Genomic DNA, 24,036 nt, shown 5'->3' on the forward strand with positions numbered 1-24,036 from the left:
ACACACCTCATGTGCACTTGCAATCTTTTGGACTTACCACATGTCTATTAAGTAATTGAGACTGTAGGGTGTCCCATTTGTTATATTATGTTTCAGAAGGGTGCTCACTAGCGCCCTCTTTGCAGTTGATATGCGCCCTCGATGCACACTATTGCTGAGACCGCACTGATGCGAGCTTCTTCCCAACAGTCAAAGAGGCATTACGTCACAAAAGTGCGGACTCGTAAGGAAGACCGTGTGTGTTTAGGGTGCCATTTGGGTCAGGGCCATAGACTGTCAGGTAGAAGTCTGCTGCAGAGTTTAAGGGTGTATATTGGCTACCAAGGGAACATCCTTCTGAAACTTAAAATGAGGACTTAACCTAAACCTAAAATCTTGTTGACTTAACCGATATGTGCACGTGGCGGCCATTCCACAAGATCACAAGTGCACAAGAAGTGTTCCAGTTAGTACAGGATATTTCTACTTCAAATGTGCATGTTTAATTGAATGGGATACTTGCCATTTTTTATTATTTGTGAAATTTACTAGTAATTTCTCAGTGAAAACAGCTTCATAGTAACATTTATTTTACATGAAATCATCATATCAGACCTCCAAAATTAATGGCATCTTTATTAAATGTTATTAAATATGCAAACACACACACACACAATAAAAATGACATAACGTTCGGGTGAAAAAGGATTCTCCTCAAATATCTATCTATATAGTCTTCTCCTCCAAAAACAAAGGTATAGTCACCCAAAACAATTCAGTATGTACACCAGAAAAATAGTGTTTTTTTTATATCAAAGAAGGAATATATTTTCGATATTTGTTGTTAGCCAAACACAGAAAAAAACTATACAAATAAAATCTTTGCAAAAGGCAACATTGGTTTGAAAGAGCTTATGACATGCAAGGTAGAAGAGGCTGTGATGTATTAGTGGGCCGTCAGTCAGATGTAGGCATGTGCCGAGCTCCCGCGGGCTTCGACATGTCCCGCAGATTTTCGTTTTTCTTGGTTCTTTTTTTTTTTACTAGTTCGAGTTTGATTTATTAATTGCTTTGCGTCCCTGACAGATTAAGTGGTTTTTCTTACAGTAATAAAACCAGCCTGCACTTAGTGGTGTCATACTGCGCCACACCACAGAGGGGGGAAACATTTTTGTTGTTTTTATTTCATTCAAAGGGAATGAAATGGGAAGAAGCATACAATAGCCAGCATGCTCCATCTGGGAGTTCATATATCATGTGTTTCAGCCTCAAAGAATAGTACTAAATGGTCGTGCAAAGGTTATACACACACACACACAAAAAAAGTGATTTGAAGAAAGGATACGGTTGAAATACAATGTAGTCGAAGCATGTCACGCATAAAACGAACAAAAGAAACTCCTTTTCTCTGCAAACAGAAAAGGAAAAACACATTGTCGTTTGGAAGAGAGTGGGCACTTTGGAAGCTTTACTTAAATCAATATTCCCTTTAATGTTTTCTCAAAATTTATGTTCTTTTTCTGTATAAGCTGACAGATTCTTTATCCATCGAGATGTTGAATGGATAAAGCTAATCTTTACCCAAACTGGACAATCCTGCTTTAAAAAGAGCCACATTTTCTCACGTGAAATCCAGAACTCTCTACATGTTTACACTGGTATTCATCATACTAACCCGTCCTATTAACTTTTAATGGCAGCAGCTTCATGGATGTGTAAAAAAAGGAAAAAATACCTCAAAGGGCACTTCAGCTATTCAAATATATGTGTTTTGGCACAGAATCCCAAGCTACAGTACACAGGTGCACTGTAAACTACAGGCGCAATTAAACAGGCACTATTTACAGGGAGAGAGAGAGAGAAACACTTACTGTTTGTTCATATAGAAGGCGCTGTACCGGTGAGTCTGTGCGATCTGGCAGCATATTATAAAATGGTTTATAAAATACATTTCAGAAAGGCAGCTGTGTGACAGAAACATTTAAAGCAATGTTACAATCACATGTAGTGGAAAGTATTTGGACACTGCCTCCATGAGACGACAAAATCAGCAAACAAATGGGCCATCGTGATCCTTGGTGGATGGATGTAACCGCTGGTGATTGTTTCATCATTGAACACCAGCAAAAGCATCTTTTTTTGTGAAATCGGTTGGTTTGGTTTGACGTTTTGTTTGTGTCTAAAGCACCCCTATACTGTTTGGTGCCTCAGTCTTTCAGTAGCTGTCTTTGGTTGTGCATCCGCATGGCTGTGTTTAGCTGGTGGTCATTTCTTCTGACGGAGCCTGTTCTAGCGCCGGGGTTTCTGATTCGCTAGATGTAGCGCATGAACTGAGATCTTGAGGTTGAGATTGGAAGACCTCGTTGTTCTCCACATGTTTCTCCTCCTCCACCAGTTTGGCCGCCAGCCGTTCCTCGGCCTCGATCTCCTCCGTGGTCGGGATGGAGTTCTTCTTGGGTCGGCCTTTAGGCTTGGTGGGAGCCTCGTGTCCTCCTTTTAGCACCTAGAGAAACAGACACACGTGAAAGATGTGGGCCTAGTCAAAGGTGAGGATGGTTATTACAGTGATTAAGGGAAGATATATGGCCATTTGGGCTGGCCCTCAACGCTCGTTTTTCTCGCGCTGTGGATCTTTTGTTCCTGCTTTGAGAGGTTGATCGCGCTGACGTAGACCTGTAATGTTCTTTAAATCATCGCTCATTTGTCCCACACACACTCACCGAGCAGCCCGGGGCCGTAGCCGTTACACACACTGATCGTATTGAGTGCTGAGAAGGGCAGCTCAACAGTGTCTAATGGATTTTTAATGATATGTCTCAGAGTTTCCATTTCCACACTGAAAGCTTTGGTGGATTTTCAACACAGATGTTTTTATTGATACAAGATGACAGTATCTTAACGATCTAAGTAGACAATCCTATGAACTTGCGATGAGTAAGCTCGTTCGACTCACCATTTTCTTCCATTTCATGCGTCTGTTCTGGTACCATGTCTTCACCTGGAGCTGAGTGAGTCCCAGAGACTGAGCCAGGTCCAATCTGCACACACACACAGACAAAGTGCAGGTTAAAAGAAAGTACATAAATCAAACCTAAATAGGTTATTATTCTGTTCTAAAAGTCAAAGAAACTAAAAGTAAGAAACTATGCTACAAGATACATATTTATTCCAACAGTGGCGGTTCTACACTGTAAAAAAATATTGCTGGTTTAACTTAAAAAAGTAAATAACCTGGTTGCTTTAAAATTTTAAGTTCATTGAACTGGAAAAGGTGAGTTAATACAATGAAGGAGAATGATTTAATTATTTAATTAGTTATCTGAACTAAATAAATGATTTAAGTTGATTTGACAAAAGAAAAAATGTTGTGATTACTACACTGTAAAAAACATATTGTTGGTTTAACTTAAAAAGGTAAGTAACCTGGGTTGCCTTAAAATTTTAAGTTGATTGAACTGTAAAAAGTGAGTTAATGCAATGAAGGGATTCATTTAATCATCAGAAACTCAAAATAATAAGTTATCTCAACTAAATAAATTATTATAAAGTTGATTTGACAAAAGAAAATATGTTATGTAATATTTTTTTACACACTCTAAAAAATGCCGGGTTGTTTTAACCCAATTTTGGGTAAAATATGGACAAACCCAGCCATTGGGTTACATTTTTAAATTTAATTTTTTACCCAATGGCTGGGTTTGTCCATATTTTACCCAAAATTGGGTTAAAACAACCCAGCATTTTTTAGAGTGCAGTGTACTTTGAATTAAGCCCTGGGCGAGACCCCCTTCGAGCGATTTTTACAATTTCGCTGTCCTGGAAAAAAAATTCAGGGATTCAGCTTATGTTTTCTGTTTACATGCACAGCTTTTGTTTCAATCTAACTGAATTCTTTCCGGTTGGTGAATCTGAATGTAGTGTTTACATGAACGCCACAATTAACATGATGAATACCGACTGTATGCAAAAGCCAAATCCCGGATATTTTGGGTGATCTTGAAACACTTTTTCGGGTAGACTCATCATGGAGACTCACTAGTAGCCTAGACTTGTTGTTTAACTACTGTGCTCTGTTACCGGTAGGCGTGGCCTCCTACGGCAGCGAAGCAAGTGCATTCTGGGAGTTGTTGTCTTTCATCCACATAAGCCAAAAATACATTTTCTGGCTTTTCTCAGTCTAGAAAGCTCCAAATTCAAAAATAATTTCACATTTCTTCTACATAAATGACCCATTTTAAATACACATTAATCTTTCCAGAAGTGAAGTATCCCTTTAATAAATGAATAATGTATTATACCTACAGTTTATATGTGTGTGTGATTCCAAATCAGACACTTGTGAGTATTTTGAACCTAAAGTAGATGTGGCGTTCTGACCTGTGAAACCCTCAAGCAAGTCACAAGAACGACTGCAAAGAAGGCGGGAAACTTCAGAACTGGAAGTAATCGACCGAAATCCCAAAGTCACCTGTTGTCCTACACATAAAAGCCAGTGGGTGGCCATCTAGAGTGCAGATGTATATCTAATCACTGCAAAATTCCCAAAGCTGGCATGACATATCAGAAAGTTCTGCCAAGCTCTGAACAGAAGAGTCTTCCCAGGCCGAATGTAATCGCAGACCTCCCGTGGAATGCCATCACGTTTTATCTGTACAGGACAAGGACAAGGTAATCCAGTCATGGAGCGACTGACGTGCCCGAATAGTAGATCTTTTCGGGCCACTCGGGCAGGCGGCGCATGACTAATGCAGCGATCGGTCTGCTGGAACTTGATAGGCAATGAGGGGACATGTGAGATGGGATTTGAGGGAACGAGAGAGCCACATATCAAACAAGTGCACAGATTACTACTACATCTCCATTCAAAGTCTAAGGGTCACACGAGGTGCAGGGATCTTCTGGAAATGAACAGATTAACACTCGCTCTCAAACGCCCTTGACTTCGCTCTTTCCTCTTTATCTGTTTATTATCTCCTTTTTCTTCTAAGTTGTGTATGAGACAAGTTTTCCCGTGAAAAAACGAAATGTTAAATGTCCTGAAATGGCAGTATTATGGTAAAGATGCTGACACTATGGTATTACATCTAATTTATTACGTTGCTGCAGAATACTTGATTTTTGATTGGTCGATCGCAGCTAATATATTATATGTATTTTGAATCTGGGTATCAATTTCCTTTTGTAGTCTCTTTTAATATAATAAAATATTTTGTATTTATTTGTATTACACATTTTATTATAGTGAGACTCTCTCATCCCAGCCCTCACACAATTTGTCTGTATATATATATATATTTATTTTTTTTTTCAACAATTATAATTCTGTGCAAATAATTTAATAAAATATCAAATTAAAAATATTCCATGAATTATATTTTTCCCCAGGTATTTTCTATTCATAAAGTAGTTGAGGTGTTTTTATTGACGCTAAAAGAAAACAGCACTTAATTGTCTTGCAAACCGACAGAGTAAAACATGACAAATGTATTATTTATTTGCTAAGTGTCACATGTGTCATATTACACTGAGGTATGTTTAGTATGACTACTTATGATTTTTTTTTATTTTTAAAGGAGCAGTCTCTGTGATTTGTGGCTGCTCTCTGTGCTGTAATTGGTGGTAAGAAAAGCACCTCTGTGTTTGTGCTTATTATTCTTCAGAGAGAAACCACACACACACACACACACACTGCATTCCAATGCCAAACACACTCCTTGCAACCATGAGTCTAATTTAAGCTCAGTTTGGGTTCTGACATTTATTCATAATGATGATAAAGATGATTATAATCATCTCTGCCTCATAAAAAAGCATTAAAACTTCATGATAAATCATTATGTTCCATATTGCGACATGTTTTTCATTGCTTTCATGTTCTGATTGTGTGGCCTAGGCGGACAAGCCAAAAACAGCACAACACCTCCGGGTCGTCTTTGAGATTGATCAGCACAAACCTGAGGCGTTCTGAGGCTCGTTCCTCAAACTCGCCAGAAGATGAGGAATTCCCCTCACTTGTTTTTCATTCAGCCATGAATGAATTTGTTCGTTCCTGGGGCGAAGTGTGTGACAGAGTGATAGAGCAGAGGCTAACCATGACCTAGCGGTGAACTAAGCGGCCTTGAGCCAAAACCTCCTTAGAAAGAGTTTCCCAACTGACCCCACAGCGACAGGACCCGACAAAACACACCTCTATCAGGCCAGCGTAGAACCAGACAACTCTGCATTTCTGAGGAAATTACTTATTATTCTAAATTAAGAATGAATAATAAGTTGGTATATCGGAATCAGTCGTGCATAGTTTTATTTTTATTACATATTACAATTATTATTATTTATCAGTTTGATTTGGATGATTATATATATATATATATATATATATATATACAACACAATTTATTAAACATAATATTTAAAAACAACCCTAATATTGTTTTAATTACAATAGTAGACAAATCAGACTTATAAACTACTAATAATAATAGCATATGATAAAATGCATGATTGATCCTGATAGTTACCAATACATTATTTATTCATATGCTTTTTCCTGTCCTCACAATAAAATTGCCAACCTAGAATTTTCTCTGTTTTTTTCTGAGCTTTTTATTTTTTTATGGTTTATTTTTGCCAGACAATTTTGTCAGATAAATACCTTAATAAAGTTTAATGGTTTGTTCTTGTAACACTTATACACTGTAAAAAATCGTGATTTCTTATCATAACTTTTTTTCTTCTGTCAAATCAACTTCAGAAATCATAATATTTTGAGTTTCTGATGATTAAATCAATCTCCTTCATTGTATTAACTCAATTTTTCAATTTCAATGAACTTAAACTGTAAAAAAAAATATTTCTTATCATAATTGTTTTTCTTCTGTCAAATTAACTTCAGAAAACATAATATTTCGAGTTTATGATGATTAAATCAATCTCCTTGATTGTTTTAACTAATTTTTTCAATTTAAATGAACTTAAAAGTTTTTTAGGCAACCAGGTTACTTCATGTTTTTAAGTTAAACCAACAATATTTTTTTACAGTGTACAGTAAAACATTTTTTTTTTACAGTAAATTTTTATTGTTTAATCGAAGTTGTAGGATCTTTTTTTTTTTTTATCCCCACCGGACAACACTTTTGTTCACTACTGTGTGTGTGTTTGTGTACTTTTTTTACTTTTTAACTCATTTTAATAACTTCTAACAATACTTTGAGTCAAGTTTATCTTTGAGTTTTATGAAAGAAAAGAGAGCTATCTGTAAAACAAAAGTGAATAAGTTAGAGATAGTCTTGCGGCGGCTGTCTTAACTTTGCACGTCTGGTGGTGCTGACAGTTTTCAGACAATTATGTCTGAAATGTTCATATGTTGCTGAAGGACAGAATCCATCCTTAGGCTGTGTCTGACCAAAAATGCAGAGAAATGCGTGTGTGTGTGTGTGGCAGACACGCTCAGAATCCTTGTAGGTGGGACAGAACTGATTTTGTGGGATTTTTACCCAAATACACCCTTTGGGCTCTAATGGAAACACACTCCAGCCAAATCTAAACGCAGAGCCAAACTGAAATGGAAAATGTGTTATTGCCGGTAAAAAAAAAAAAAAAAAACCTGTCCCATGCGAGAAGACCCACGACACATAAATTACCTCATCTCATTGTACAAACCCCAAAGTTTTTTAAATACACCTGCGTGTGCTTTAAATGATTGGCATGAAATCAATGTAATACATTTTTGTTTGCTTTTCTTGGCCTGTGTCCCTGTTGTCTTGAATGGGGTAGTGTTTCTTTTAAAGGCTTCTTTTGCTGAAATGTCTTAACTACAACACTGAGCAATGTAATAGTTAGGCTGACAGTGATTTGCTTCAGGATTTCAGGCTTTATATATGAACTATGAATAATTTCAAAATGAAATCAAATCCCAAGATTCATCATTGCACATTGCCAAATTAAATGTTTTCCGTTATATAATATCATTCATAATATATAATTCCATTATATAAGATGCCAATTTGGCATCTTCAAAACAATTTGCAGAAATAAAAAAAAATATATTTTCCCTTTTTTCAGTATAACTTCGACAGACGTAAACTGTAACTGTAAAATGTATAGTGTAAAATGCCTCTGAGAGCAGCCACGGACCTGTCGGGAGTGGAGAGGTATTTCTGCTTCTGGAACTTCTTCTCCAGGCCCAGGAGCTGCAGCTCCGTGAAGATGGTCCGGCTGCGGCGGGGTTTCTTGAGCCGCGGGGCGGAGTGCTCCGTCTCGGACTCGCTGCTGATGCTGACGGGGGTCTCGCTGTGCGCGGGCTCTGAGCTGACCGGGTGTTGGGGTGAGAGAAGGGGCAGGTGTGGAGACTGAGGCTGCTGGTGTGTGATCACGGAGAGGAGAGGGTACGACCTCAGAGGGGTAGAGCCTGGAGAACACAGTCAACAGAACGCTAGCGTTAGCACGGATAGCACACACACATATCCACAGACGTTGTTGGCGGAAAGCATTCATGAAGAGGCAACTCTTTATAATAAGGTCACATTGATTATAATGTGTGACTCAAAAGCAATGTCGACGGCCGCGGCCGGTTTCACATTCCTCTGGTGCGCAGGCCTCAAAATCAATAATAATAAAAAAGGCCTAAAACCACCACGGATTAAAAAAAAACGTATTGCTGACTTTTTACACTCGCAATAACTCACAATTCTTTATATCTTGCAGTTCTGAGTTTATATCTCACAAATCTGACTTAATTTGTCACAATTCAGTTTGAAAAAAGAGTTTATATCTTACTTTACTTACAACAATGAGTTCATAACTAGGAATTCTGTCTTTATTTCTCACAATTCAGAGTTTGTAACTCAGAATATTTTGACATTTTTCTCAGAATTGTGAGTTTATAACTCAGAATTTTCTCATAATTGTGAGTTTATAACTCAGAATTTTGACTTTTCTCATAATTGTGAGTTTATAACTCAGAATTTTGACTTTTTTCTCATAATTGTGAGGTTTTTTTAACTCAGAATTTTGACCTTTTTCTCATAATTGTGAGTTTATAACTCAGAATTTTGACCTTTTTCTCATAATTGTGAGTTTATAACTCAGAATTTCAATAAAAAGTTTCCTAACTTTTAGGAAAAAGTTAGGATTATCAGATATAGACTGCAATTTAAAAATGTAATCGCAGCTTTTTTTAACTCACAATAACTTGAAATGCTTTATATCTTGTGATTTGAAATTTATTACTCACAATTCCCAGATTATAGCTCACAATTTGGAATTTTTGTCTCAGAATTGCCCGTTTATATCTTGCAGTTCAGACTTCTGAATTTATAACTCACAAAAAAAGAAAAAAAATGCAGAATTGTGAGATATAAACTTGCAATTTATAAAGGTAATTGCAACTCTTTATCTCAGACAAACTCACAATTTTGACTTTTTTTGAAGAAAAAAAATTGCAATTCAGACATTTTGAAGAAAAAAAGTCTGGAAGAAATGTGAGATAAAGAGTCACAATTACCGTTTTTATTTCCACGGCTGAAACATTAAAGATCTGCACACAATCATCAAATCTTCAAAATCAACAACAATCTTTATTCAGAAGCCATAAAAATACCATTAAAAAAAAAGAAAAAAAAGAGTAATACAACCGTTCATGGTTTAGTTCATGCTAGCTCAGGGCCATTAATTATTATTAACAGATATAAATTTTGATTGAAAATTTAAATTCATCTGAACAAATACCTAATGTTAACATAGGAAACCTTATTTTAAAGTGAGTTTAAGAGGAACAGTTCTGTTCTGATCGGATCTTAAACATGTACTGTACACGCTGCTAAAGTGAGCCAGCCGAAACGTTCTTGCCAGCGTGACCCGCCGGCACTAATGGTGTAGGTAAGTGTTAAGAGTTTGGCCCTGTGAGATGTAAGGTGCCTGAACTGGAGGTCTGCTGTGGTGATGTAACTGCTGTTTTACACCGATAATAATACACGCTGTCACCGACACAATGCACTCTGGTAATAATTTTTAACTGGGGCAGCATCTGCACGCCCTCCCTTGCAGTTGTAATACTTCCAACACTCTCTCTCTTTGTCTCCTTCTCTTTTTTTAGTCAGACATCAGCGAGACGCCAGAGTCCATAAAATGCAACACGGGACCCGTCTGAGCTGAGAGAGAGAGAGTGTAATACCTCCAAGAGAAATAAAGCGTGTGTCATCAAGTGAGAATGGAAGAGCGTTTTGTGAAATGAATACATCACGTCATGTCCCTTTCACAGGCAAATTGGTCACAATCTTAATTCACACAAGCTCATATGTCACTATACAGTCTTATCTGATTGTTTGATTGCTTAGATAAAGAGATAACTGTGGTAAAGCCAAATATTTGATCAAATATCATTTCCTTATTGAATATGACCTGAAGGAAGCATTTAAAGGCATTAAGGTTTAGTTGTTTACTGAAAATATTGGCATTGATACACTCTTAAAAATGCTGGGTTGATTTAACCCAAATTTGGGTCAAATATGGACAAACCAGCTTTTGGGTTAAATTTTTAAATTACATTTTCAACCAAACGTTTAGGTTTGTCCATAATTGACCCAAATTTGGGTTAAATCAACCCAGCATTGTTAGAGTTTATGAACATAAATGGTTGCAATTCATGAATTCTCTGGAATACAGACCTTAGGCTGAACTCTATTTATATTATTGTATTATTAGAAGTATTATTATAGATTTTGCAAACAGGGAAGCGCAAACTAAAACAGCTGCTCTTTTGATACACTCTAAACAATGCTGGGTTGTTTCAACCCAAATTTGGGTCAAATGTGGACAAACTCAAATGTTGGTTCATAAATGTATTTTAAAATTTTAACTCAACTTCAACTTTCACTTTCAACTGTACATTTTTTTTTTTTAAATTACATTTTCAACCCAACATTTAGGTTGGTCCATATTTGAACCAAATTTGGGTTGAAACAACCCAGCATTTTTAGAGTGTATATAAAAAAGAGTGTATAAATGCACTAATATTTACATACCCATCATTTAAAAAAGCCTAGGCTATATATATTAATAGACTATATTACAATAAAGCGCACAGTGTATGTTCTCGCTAAATTTCTCCAAAGATAAGATTGTTGCCTATCATAATAGAAGAATAAGTACCCTTTACTTCTAAAAAAAAACATATTCATATAATTTACACATTTTCCTGGTTGTTTTCCCTTATACCGACACGTACATACTTCATAGGTACACTATAGAAAGTTACGATGTAAAATCGTTTTACTTACGCACTACGCAGTGCTTTGCGGGCTACAGGCTAAAGCATTACAGTAGCTTAAAGTATAACAAAAAGTTATAGAAGTTTATTAAAACTGCATAGGAAATGCAATGAACCACTTCGTACATATTTTGCGAGGTGGATAATTCGTACGATTTGTCTAAACCCCAGTGATGGGTGGGTTTAGGGTCAGGGTTAGGTCAATTAAACAAATTCATACGAATTATCCACCTCGTAAAACACATACAAATTGTTGTAAGATCGGCTTGACGTTTTCTGTTAATATATATTTTACAAAAATAATTTGGACTCTAAAATTGCTAGAGAAGAAAAAAGCCGTATGTCTAACCAAGTTGTGTTCCAAATTTAAAGTTGTTATCACAAAAGTTTTAGTCTACTACACTCTCAAATATTTGGGTCAAATACGGACAAACCCAGCCATTGGGTTACATTTTTAAATTACATTTTTAACCCAATGTTTGAGTTTGTCCATATTTGACCCAAAATTGAGCTAAAACAGCCCAGCATTTTTAGAGTAAAAAAAATGTTGGGTTGTTTTAAGCCAATTTTAGGTCAAATATTGACAAACCCAGCAGTTGGGTTAAATTTATGAATTGCATTTTTAATCCAACTGCTGGGTTTGTCCATATTTGACCCAAAATTAGGTTAAAACAACCCAGCATTTTTTAGAGGATTATACCTAATTTGTGATGGTTACTAAAATATGTGATAGGGAAAAATAAGAATATAACGTGCTTGTGCACAGAACTTATTTCAGGCTTTTAACCATAAACCCATTCAAAAAAAAATCCAATGACTAATATGGAAGGGGAAGTGCTAAAATGCTAATTCGTTTCTGGGTCAAGGCCTACAAAAATATGCCAACATGGTTCTGGAGAATGAATCTCTGAATATGAGACTATGACAGAGATGTCCGTTTCATTAAGACGGAGCAGAGCTTACATGCAGATAACACCACTTTAACTTGGCTCGTAATGCCATGAGGCAGACCCGCATACGTCTGTACAAAACATGTACATTTTTATGAGCAACATGGAAGGACGGGACATTTTTCCACACACACACAAAGGCACAACCATGCATGTACTCACACTTGCACACAAATCAGGATGATCTCATTGTTGTCAATGCAACACGTCTAGGCATGACATCCCTTCTGGCTCATCTCTTTAACTCTGTCTCCCTCCCTGTTCTTTCTTCAAAATCTATAACGTATCACTCAATGCTAATCCGTCTATCCCCCTGACACTGTGCGCCGTCAAGAAGCCTGTAAATATTTGTTCTGTATAATTATCCTAACAGCAGACGCATAGACGTGCTAGTTCTCTCATTTGTAGCAAATTAATTATCAACCTGTTAAACCTTCTCCATAACTGTAGATCTGTAATTTAATTAGCTCGCTTACTTAAACCAGTCAATGAGGTCATTTTCCCGAGGCCTTGTTATTATGATGCCACACTTATGGATTAAGTCTGGATTTAAAACGTAAATTGTGCTCTAAAAAAAGCGGTAACATTTCATTCTGACCTAAAAATATCCGAGGTAAATTTTGCTGTTGCGTTTCCTTGTTATGACATGCCGGGTTCAGGAAATCTTTTTTGCTTTGAGTTCAACATCTTGACCCGTCTTTCATGTGTTGTGAACGAAGTGACAAGTTTTCATGACTCGCAATCAAGCTGAACTCATGCTTTCTCCAACCGACGGCCAAAAAACAGTAGCAAATGTTAAGCTCTTGATCGCGCTCTTTCAGCCCTGTCTTATTCCCCTGACTGATTGGATTCCAGCGAGATGATTTCATCTGGCGCTTGATGAACATCTGAACTCTTAATAACACGGTACGGTTTGTTTTTTTGGTTGGGTCATGTGGTGACAGATTTAATGTTTCATCACTCGTTTGAGTTTTTATATGTCAATATCTATTATCCAGCAAGTTAGAAACACACAAGATAGGCAAGCGAATGGATAGAGTGTATTTTTGCTGCAGATAAAGTTTTTTAATGGCTTTCCGTTTGACTCTTCGTGTGAGGATCAGGAAAGAATAAAACTGTAAAAAATAACCGCGATTTTAACGGTAAAATGCTACAGTGCAAAACTGTTAATTGGCTAACAGAACATTTCAGTACTATACACAGTAAATAACTGTAATATAATTTTACAGTAAAATACCGAAAGTGAAAAACAACAGCTCATTGTAAAATTTACAGTGAAAAACCGTAAAACGACATTCCCGCAATTCCCTGTGTGGCATTTCACATTTGATGTATTTTTGTTGAAATAACTATGGTTCATTTTTCTAATCAGTTATGTACATTAGGGTTTAATGTTACATTTAATGTTGTTAAATTAATGTTTATTGCATTTTTTATTATTTCATGTGTGTTACCATGATGGTGTTTAATGTTTGTGTGAATGACACTGCGCAGCTTCTTTATATTAGTATTACTTTATAAAAGTATTCACTTGTGATAACTCTTCTCACTGATGTGATGATTGTTGGTTGTCAGTGTATCAATACGTCAATAAGTTGGTAAATCAACATTTTATCAGAAAATAAAATGTGGATTATTATTGTAAATTTTAAGTTAAGTCTGTAAAACCATTACGTTTCTACCGTATTTTTAACAGTAAAGTTCTGGCAACCACAGCTGCCGTTTTTTTACCGTAAAAATTACGGTTTTATTTTTTACAGAGTATACTTCTGTCTGTCACACTTAAAAATGTTTAGAAACAAAACCCTGTGAATTATTTGGCATTCACGTTTGCCCGAAGGGTTAATACAAGATCTCATGAATTAGATATTCACCCTCCATAAATGTGTAAAGCCACACCCTCCGGGCTGCATCATGGGTGAGGTCTGACAATTTTGACAAAATGCTTCCATAATTGTATGTTTGTGTGTGTGTGTGTGAACATAACTGGTTCTCATCTGAATGACATCTGCTTTTATTGTCTGCTTTTAATAAATGTGAAGACAGGTTGTGGACGGTTGTGATGGTTTCCTCCTCTAAGGGAGACTCATCCTCCTATTAGGCTGTTTTTCAGCGTGCTGTCACAGAAGATTACGCTATCGACAGTTTTAATCTGCATCTCCTCCTTTCAGAAATGCTTCTAAAAGCCTTTCCCGCGTATAGTTAAAAACATGTCTCCAAATGAAATATTAAAACCTGTTATTATACTCTCACGTCAGGTTTTTAAGTGGGTAGGACCAGGGTGTGTGGGGTTTAGTACTTATAGGATGTGTGTATACTGTATATTGAAATACATACTAATGAATGAAACTTCCACACGCAGTTGATTTGACTCTTATTTCAATGTGGATATTTTCAGCAAACAGTTTGCTTTGTGCATTGAGTTTAACAGCATTATAGAGGGCAAATATTAATCAACTGAACAGTGTAAATGCATTTTAAACACATTATGTTCTTTGTCCATGCAATAAATGAGAGCGGTTTTATAGTGTATAGGCCATTTAATCCACTGACTGCCCTGGTAATGTTAATGGTAGCCTATTGATATCTCTGGATCAATCTTTGTTTATCCTGGACCAAAATTTCAGATTTGAGACACCTAAGGTATTATTAAGAACACCATACTAATACTGTGTTTGACCCCCTTTCGCCTTAATTCTACGTGGCATTGATTCAACAAGGTGCTGAAAGCATTCTTTAGAAATGTTGGCCCATATTGATAGGATAGCATCTTGCAGTTGATGGAGATTTGTGGGATGAACATCCAGGGCACGAAGCTCCCGTTCCACCACATCCCAAAGATGCTCTATTGTGTTGAGATCTGGTGCAGTCTGAACTCGGCACTAAGGGGCCAAAAGTGTGTCAAGAAAACATCCCCCACACCATTACACCACCACCAGCCTGCACAGTGGGAACAAGGCATGATGGATCCATGTTCTCATTCTGTTTACGCCAAATTCCGACTCGACCATCTGAAATCGAGACTCATCAGACCAGGCGACATTTTTGTAGCCCATCCGCCTCAAGGTTGTGTGTGTTGTTGCTTTGATAAAGTTTTGAAAGTTGCTCTTCTATCAGCTTGAATCAGTCGGCCCATTCTCCTCTGACCTCTAGCGTCAACAAGGCATTTTTCACCCACAGGACTGCCGCATACTGGGTGTTTTTCCCTTTTCACACCATTCTTTGTAAACCCTAGAAATGGTTGTGTGTGAAAATCCCAGTAACTGAGCAGATTGTGAAATACTCAGACACCAACAACCATGCCACGCTCAAAATTGCTTAAATCACCTTTCTTTCCCATTCTGACATTCAGTTTGAAGTTCAGGAGATTTTCTTCTTCTTTTAGAGTTTAGCTGGCGGATGGCAAACCAACTTAAGGTGCATTTACCGCCACCTACCGGACTGGAGTGTGATCATCGAGAATAGTCAGAGGGATGTACACTTATACCTATAGTATAAACATTCAAATATTAAATACGGTAAAACAACCCTGTTTTGAGAAACTGTATAACTTGGTTTTTAATACTTTTGGATATATCTCCTAATATATTAACTAAAGTGAGTGTTTTCCCTTCTTTATGGTGGATTGATGTTAAACAATTACGCTCTTCCTTGTAATTACTGCACTCTATTAGGACATGTTCAGCTGTTTCTGGCTGACCGCAATATTCACAGGCTCCTGTATGATGTTTCCCTACACTCTAAAAAATGCTGGGTTGTTTTAACCCAACTTTGGGTCAAATATGGACTAACCCAGCCGTTGGGTTAAATTTTTACATTACATTTTTAACCCAACATTTCGGGTTTGTCCATATTTGACCCAAAATTGGGCTAAAACAACCCAGCATTTTTTAGAGTGTATAATGAACAAAGATTTATTGAGACCTGAATGTCCAATCCTTAAACGCGTCAGGAGATTGTCTTGAGCAGGACCACACCCCTAAATGCATTGAAGCAACTGTCATGTGATTGGTTAATTAGATAATTGCATCAGTGAGAAATTGAACAGGTGTTCCTAATAATCCCTATGTCTAGTTGTTATTCACCCATCATTTCCCTTTGATTTTAGGGATTACTCAAGGTGACAGTTAAGTTTAGAGGAAATGTATCTTCATATCTACACATAAAGTTTCACATTACGGGTATTGCACACACATGAAAACATGTCGGGGCTGAAATCTATCATGTTTGAGTTTGGAAGTAGTCTGACAGGGAACAAATTGGAGCTCCGTATTTATATCCCGCCTAAACATCTTTATATTTAAATGCGTATTACTTGTTTTGTTTATGAAATATCATGTCATTTGACTGCAGACTCTCCTGTAGTATTTTGACGTGTCTTACAGCGGCTCCTAGTGGCGACAGCGTTTACGCTGTGAGTTATGAGAGATATGGTGATGTGGGAGAGAGCCAGTGGCCTTTCAGTGAGTGCCAGTCTTAATGCCAGCTACATTCTATATTAAGCATTACCATCCATTGATGTGCTGGCCTGGCATATAGAATATCTCACACCCCTCAGATTGAAAAGAGACAGTGTGCGCAGCGTTCTGATATTCGGGCTGGATATTCTATCCTCCACCGCCGGCCTGCCAAACCTCACACACTGCCTTTACCACACAGCTGGACTTACAAACACAAGGAAGCATGTGCGCATTCAAGCTTGCAAGTTCATGACTTCATACATGTGTATGTATGTTGTGTTGTGTTTACATGGGCAACATGTGTGTTTGGTGTAAGTAAACTGCTAAAACCTATTTTTATCGTGGTCCCATCCATTCAGAGGAAGTGTCTCCGATTTCACAAACTGCACAGCAGGTACGAGGAGCAAAGATGCTGTCAACACGCATCGAGTCTAGAGACGGATACTTGTGCTAGTTTGGAATTTTGCACTGCAACACTTGCTGCCAAATCACTTTCATTCATGTCCTTTTTACAAGTACTTATAAATCTTGCAAAATGACATGCAACTAACCTTAAATGCAATTAATATGAGTCAACAGAATGTTCAAAAGGGACCATCAAATTAAAGTGTAACAGTGCAGTACTAAGTAACTTTGCAACTGCATGTCAACTAACTCTCATATTGGCTTTATTATCTCTTTATTGTGATGCTCCTCAACAGACATTCAACTGACTAAGTAACTTTGCAAGTGCACGTCAACTTATTCTAACCCGAACCCTAACGTAACAGTTTTACTAATAGAGTTAGTAGACATGTAGGTGCAACCAGAATGTGTTAAAAAAGACCATCAAAATAAAGTGAAACCAATGTGTCTGTGTAATGAAGAGCACCGCCAAGGGGTCACCTTTGACCATGCTTCAATATTTGACGCTTTAGGCGCCCTTTATAGCGTCAGTTTCTTGACGCGATCCTATGGCGTCGTCTGACTGACGCTAAAGGAAAAGCATCAGTTAGATGACGCCACATGCGATTGTTACTCAGATTTATGCACAAATAGATGGGAAAATATAAAACCTCACATCTCCAATACTGGCTTAGTCAACATTTTAGTGACGCCTGCACTGTAAAAATGAATATGCTTTATCTAATCAGAATTGAGTAATACTAAATCAAAATATTCCTTAAAAGTTAACCATTTAAAATTAGTAAAGTTTACACCAAAAAAATAAACAAAAATATGTGAATAACAGACAGACGTCAAAGATAAATTATTTTATATTATCTTTATTTTATATTGCCAACATTGAAGACACCTGATGTTAACAAGCAGAAAAACGTCATTTTAAAGCTAACCTAAAACAAACACTGAGCACCATAATGGTGACTTAAACATTCTTTCTAAAAAAAAGTTTTACTCATTTTAAATGGTTGACTTTTAATGAATTAATTTGATTAAATACTACTCAATTCTGTTGTTAAATGTAATTAATAATATTGCTTATAATCTGTTGCCACATTTTATTTATTAGATAAAGCGCATTCATTTTTACATGAGCTAAATTAATCAAGGAAAATTTCTTTATGGTTTTGTGTTAAAGGTTAGGGAAACAAGATAAACATGCAAGCTATCCATCAAAGATCAGTCATTCTGATCTGAAAAACTTGCGCGTCTTACAAGTGTCAAAAGTAACACTTAGTTTTATGAGACAATGATGTTATCTGGTCGTACAGGAAACAGACAAAAATGAAATGATCTGCACTAGTATGGATAACTGTCAACATAGCTACTGTATTTTCTGCAGATGTCAAGTGTTAATATAGGGAACGATCATATGCATTGAGTGTATGTTTACAACCGGAATAATATTTGATGTGCGATGATGCTCTCTTTGGAAAATCGCATCGGAAACCACAGAGTTAAGTCCTTGCTAAACCTTTGGATTGGTTTACAAATGCATTTAATCAATCCTTTAAACCTAATTACACGCGGCCGCTACCGACACTGCATGATCTTAAGGGTCAAACGTTTCTGTGCTCGTCCAACGTTGGCTGATGTATTACAACCCGGATTAATGACATGAAAATGTCTTGTGAACTTCGCACAATGTTTCTCATTATGGAATGATATCGCACCTGTTGCTTTCATACCTGACTGCATCCTATGTTGCATAGTCAAGTGTGTGGCAACAGTTCTCGAAATAGATAAATGTCCTGTGGCTTCCAAGAGTTTGTGTTCCTTGGGGCAAGTAAGAGGAGAATATGTCATTATTTTACCACAGATATACCCAACTCATTATGTGTGACAGTTTAAATGAATGAAACAAAAGCGGTTTGCAGAATGTGCACACACCTGAACTCTGAGGTCATTGAAGCGCTCAAAACATGGTGTGCAAAAAAAAAAAAAAGTTTAAAGATGAAATATGATGCTGTGCAATCATAAATCATCAGTGAGGTGTGGTGATATTTCAAGGGAATGTCAACTATTAATCTTTTCAACTGTCAAAACATTTCTGTGGCCATTGTTTTATTATTTAAATGTGTAATTTAATGCAGTTTGGTTCAAATAAGATGTGTAATGTATATATGAGATGAATGTTAGATGCTGACAATATCAGTCAACAGTCAGACAAAGTTAATGTAAAGGTAATAAAATACATAGGCTATATGTTCACGCAATTGAATCAATCACATACAATTTTATGATAAATATAATTGTGAAAAATAAATATGTAAAAACGTTATTGAACAAACAGTTTTACAGTGTAACTCACGACCTACAAACATGTTTTGAAATGAAATGCGTCCGATCAACTTATTTAAATATAAACGTACTAAAGCGCGCGTAACAATGCAAGCAATGTTTATTATAGTTTAATTAACGGCAAAAATATCAACAATAAACACCAGTTTCAATAAACACCGTTCCTTCTCATAACAATGGTTCAGTAATATTTTATCCTCTACTATTACTGAAATGAACACATTATAAGAAAGCAAAATACGTGCACTCAAATCGGGGAAAGCATCCTCCAAATTAGTATTGTATTGTTAAAAAAAATATTGTTCAAATATTCAAATGCGTGCTCTTTCATGTTTCATGCTCACTGTAGAAAGGTTTTCATTGTTAAACCTTCCTTTTAACTTTTCACAAACATTTGAGTAGTTTCTTATAATATTATGACTATACTTTCCGCTGGATTTTATTTAGGCCTATTAGTAATTGCAATAAAATTCAAAAAGTTGAACGCGTCAGTTTTTAGTTTGGGTTGAATTTGCAGTGCAGTGCAAGTGTTGTTGTTATTTTTTCAGTTATGATTACAAATATAAAAGTCAAAGAGAAGACAAAGAAAGTGAAAGATATTAAAACCCGTTGAATGCAGCATTTCAAGTAGGCTAATAAACAACAAAATCTCTTGAAAACCTGCGAATTGGCGTCACTTACCCGGGCATGAGTGCAGAGGTTTGGGTCTGACGATTAAAGAGGGACAAACCGAGTAAAGAGAAAGTTTCTCGAAGTAATCACATGTTTCCTTGGAGAGGATCTCGTCGATCATGAAAGTCTTGTATCGTCTTCTGACTGCTTTCAGCTGCGCGCTGCTCGCGAGTCTCAGCTCTGCTTGGCAATGCATAGTGTCCAGATACGCGCCTTCAGCGTGACGCTCGAGACAAAAGCTCTGAAATTCGCCTCGTTAAAAGTTGTGTAAAGCTTATTGCATATGCTACTGACCTAAAACGACATCTCATCTAAACAGCCCTGGCGTGCTCTCGCTGCTGGTGTCTGCAGCTCTCATTCATGAAGCGAGTGCGCGCTGCGCTCTGAGTCACCGCTATATAAACCAGCTCTCCTGTCACTACACAGCAGACACACTTCACGTCAATCACTCTCTCTCTCTCTCTCTCTCTCTCTCTCTCTCTCTCTCTCTCTCTCTCTCTCTCTCTCTCTCTCTCTCTCTCTCTCTCTCTCTCTCTCTCTCTCTCTCTCTCTCTCTCTCTCTCTCTCTGTAGCTACTGAAAAAAACGGGATTTCTGCACCCAACTCTGAGTTAATTTTGATGGAATAACAGTTAATTTAGTGCTCGTTTAAAAGTCAGTATTTCTAATTAGAAGTATTATGATCAGTATTATTATTTTTGTTCTATCTATCTATCTATCTATCTATCTATCTATCTATCTATCTATCTATCTATCTATCTATCTATCTATCTATCTATCTATCTATCAAAAATCAGTCGTTTATCTGCAGAGGAAACGTGCTTTATTACAAATGATAAAGCTTCGCAAAAGGCTTTGTTTCCTATCGAAAATGAAGTTCAGTCAGATTTGATTGTTTACAGAAAACAACAAACTGATTTGGATTTGATGGAACTACAGTTAATTTAGTGTTCATTTAAAAGTCTGCATTTCTATCTATCTATCTATCTATCTATCTATCTATCTATCTATCTATCTATCTATCTATCTATCTATCTATCTATCTATCTATCTATCTATCTATCTATCTATCTATCTATCTATCTATCTATCTATCTATCTATCTATCTATCTATCCGAATTATTCTAAATAAAATATATTTGAACTGAAGTAAACATGGATCGGGCATGCTATTTATTTAAACGAGTGTAGAATTTAAATTGAAAAGGCAACGAATTTGAATCATTTAAGGATTTCTTTTATTGCGGTTATTTCTTGCGGCTGTTGTGGAAAAGTCCTGTCGATGAAACGTGCGAGTCTTAAAACTTTCAGCGACTATTTCACTTGCCAGAACAAGCGGCATCACTCATTCACAAATGAAGGGCAAAGTTACAACAAGAGGAAATCACTGCGCGGGCTCTTCTTTTCTTCAAAATAATAATAAATGGCATAATGGCATTACTTTTATTAATATCTAACAGTCACAAAAATTATCAAGATTATCAATATATCAATATTTATATAAGCCTATATACACGCGCACACACACAACAGTTCTTGGTTATATATTTTAATAAGACATTCGTTAGCTGTTAACGGGTTGTCTAATAATTATTGATAACAGCGGAAGAGAAAAGATACCAAGCCCAGTTTGTAATGAAGGGCTATATTTGATCAAATGATTACTTTTTATTGACTTTAAGAATTTGGAAATGTTTAGCTACATTAAACGTAATTCTGTAGTAGCCAAGTCTAATCAAATATTCGATTGTTAACGACACTTCTGTTATAACTTAAATTTAATAAATTACAGACGGAGTGCATTTTATTTTGTGATGTTAGCGGTTTGTTTCTGGAGGAGCAATGATGTCATAATGATGCAATTGAAATAATAATAATAAATACCTTATATTGTGCATTACACTTCCAATGGTCACTGAGATCCCAAAAATAAAAGAGCGTGAATCTCTATTTGAAATCGTAGGCCTATAGGCTACCCCTGCGTAGCAAATAAAATATTTTTTATAGGCCTATATAAAAAAATAAAATAATTTATTTGCATAGCGTTTTCCACAATATAAAGCAGCTTCACAGAATCTGATCTGTTTTCAGAGGTGACTGTGTCCAAGAAAAGTCCATATTTCACAAATAGGCTACATTTTAAGATAATAAACACACAGTTTTAGCTATTAATTAGGCAGAAACAATGCGCTCGTTAAAGTGGCCTATCCTGCAGTGACAGTTCTGAAAAGGTTATGTTTCCCTTTTGTTTAGCAAAAAATCGTTGTAAAAATAATATGTTTAAATAAATGAAGTCATGCCCCCCTGCATTGCTTCTGTAAGAGTCAACAGGTGCTGAAGTGTTGCTCATATCCGACCGTGTGAAATGATGGAGGTGAACAGATATTCCTCTCGGTTTTGTTCCAGAACAGTGAGAAAGACCGCTCTTTCCAGACAGCTCAGTTTAGTTGGACATGATGATGCTTATTACAGATGGAGCGCTGCTTTGATGTGAGTGTCGGGTTTCTGTGAGTCTCTGTCCAAATGATTATCATTTTCCCATGTATGAGAGTAAATATAACTCGAGAGAGTCCGAGATAACAGCCGCCGTGTTCAAAGCGCGAGGGATTATGTAAAGGAAATATAAAGATCTCCACTGGAAAAGCTTTGAGCTCTTTCTGTTCGATCAAAGGAAGAAACGAGAGAACAACTGCTGGATCTAAAACAGGGGGATAAAACAGAATATCAAGATAAACTGACAGACAGTAAAGAAGTCAAGTGGACTCACTGCGGCACCTGTCAAGGATGGATGGATGAATGGATGGATGGATAGGAAATATTAGAGGATGTATTGCGTTGATATAGCCAGGCCTATTGATATATTACACTGATGACGTAGTACTAGCCTAATAACCTTACTAAACATATTTAGATATACGGGAAGTCGCAATGGAAGATGATTTCGATATATCTAGGCTAAATATGTTTAGTGAAAGGTAAAACTTCCAGAATCTCCGTGTAAACAATTCATGAAGTATATAGATGCGTGAGAGATCACTTCCGGCGTAACGTTGGAAATAGTTCAGTTCGGTTCAGTTGGACATCGGATTCAGATCAGTTTGATAGCTGTTAAAAAGAGGTAAAAACTATATAAACACTATTCGTTTTCTCACACAAACCGCTCGTTTCGTGTCTTAGGCCATCAATGTGTAGCCTACTTACATTTATGTGTCATTAAATCATGTTTAATTTTGACTTCTCTGTGCATGCTCTTTGTGGTGGACCCCCTAAACCTGCATGACTGACAGACAACACCGGTTTGACAGAAAAATGTCAAAATTGAAAATACTGTGGAAACAAAGACACCTACATATTGGATGCCCTTGAGGTAAGCTAAAACATATCAAAAATTAGTTTCAAACAAAGTGAACTATCCCTTTAAATGGTGTTTTTCCACTACACGATCTGACGATCTGTACACATAGGTCTACGTTAAAATTTGAATTTTAACAGGTAGAATATTTCAACTTAAAATGAACTAGGAAAAAGATTTAAAAAGTTCTAATTATTATTTTTTATTTTATTTTTTTTGAAATGTAATGTAGGAAATGTAGGCCTAAATGTAGCCTATAGACCATGAAAAATACTCGAAGAGACAGGGACAGGAGTCAGTAATCGCCTGTATTAGTGTGCAGAGAGACAGAAGAGGCGCAGTGTGAGGCTACAGTTCAAGCCTCCGGGATCGCGACGCCGAGCAGCTCAACCTATTAACCAGCCCTTTATTCGGTCCGGCAGATTCATTACAGCGAGAACACGATCCTCCGCAGATTAATGCCTGACGCTTCTGGAGCGAGGAGCTTTGCGGGGATGTGCGGCTTCACACACACCGGGAGCCGCTGTTAGCTGCTAAAGCACTTTCGGAAGGGCAGATTATGACCTTATATCGGACATTAAAAGATTCCTGCGGGGTGTCACTGACCACTGGCTG

At 36.8% G+C, this 24,036-nt stretch overlaps 1 protein-coding gene across 1 annotated transcript; it reads right to left on the reverse strand.

The window, feature by feature from the left end:
• Positions 1 to 597: 597 nt before the first annotated feature.
• barx2 (BARX homeobox 2) lies at positions 598 to 20,426 on the reverse strand. The gene is made up of 4 exons (XM_039647387.2): positions 20,079 to 20,426; positions 8,113 to 8,386; positions 2,933 to 3,017; positions 598 to 2,482 (listed from the first exon to the last, which is right to left on the reverse strand). Exons 1-4 carry the CDS (start codon positions 20,263 to 20,265, stop codon positions 2,234 to 2,236), a joined length of 795 nt encoding a protein of 264 aa, XP_039503321.1. The 5' UTR covers positions 20,266 to 20,426; the 3' UTR covers positions 598 to 2,233.
• Between the last annotated feature and the right edge of the window lie 3,610 nt (positions 20,427 to 24,036).

The sequence above is a fragment of the Pimephales promelas genome, chromosome 10 (assembly GCF_988280905.1).
Source record: "Pimephales promelas chromosome 10, fPimPro1.hap1.1, whole genome shotgun sequence".
Classification (NCBI taxonomy): domain Eukaryota; kingdom Metazoa; phylum Chordata; class Actinopteri; order Cypriniformes; family Leuciscidae; genus Pimephales; species Pimephales promelas.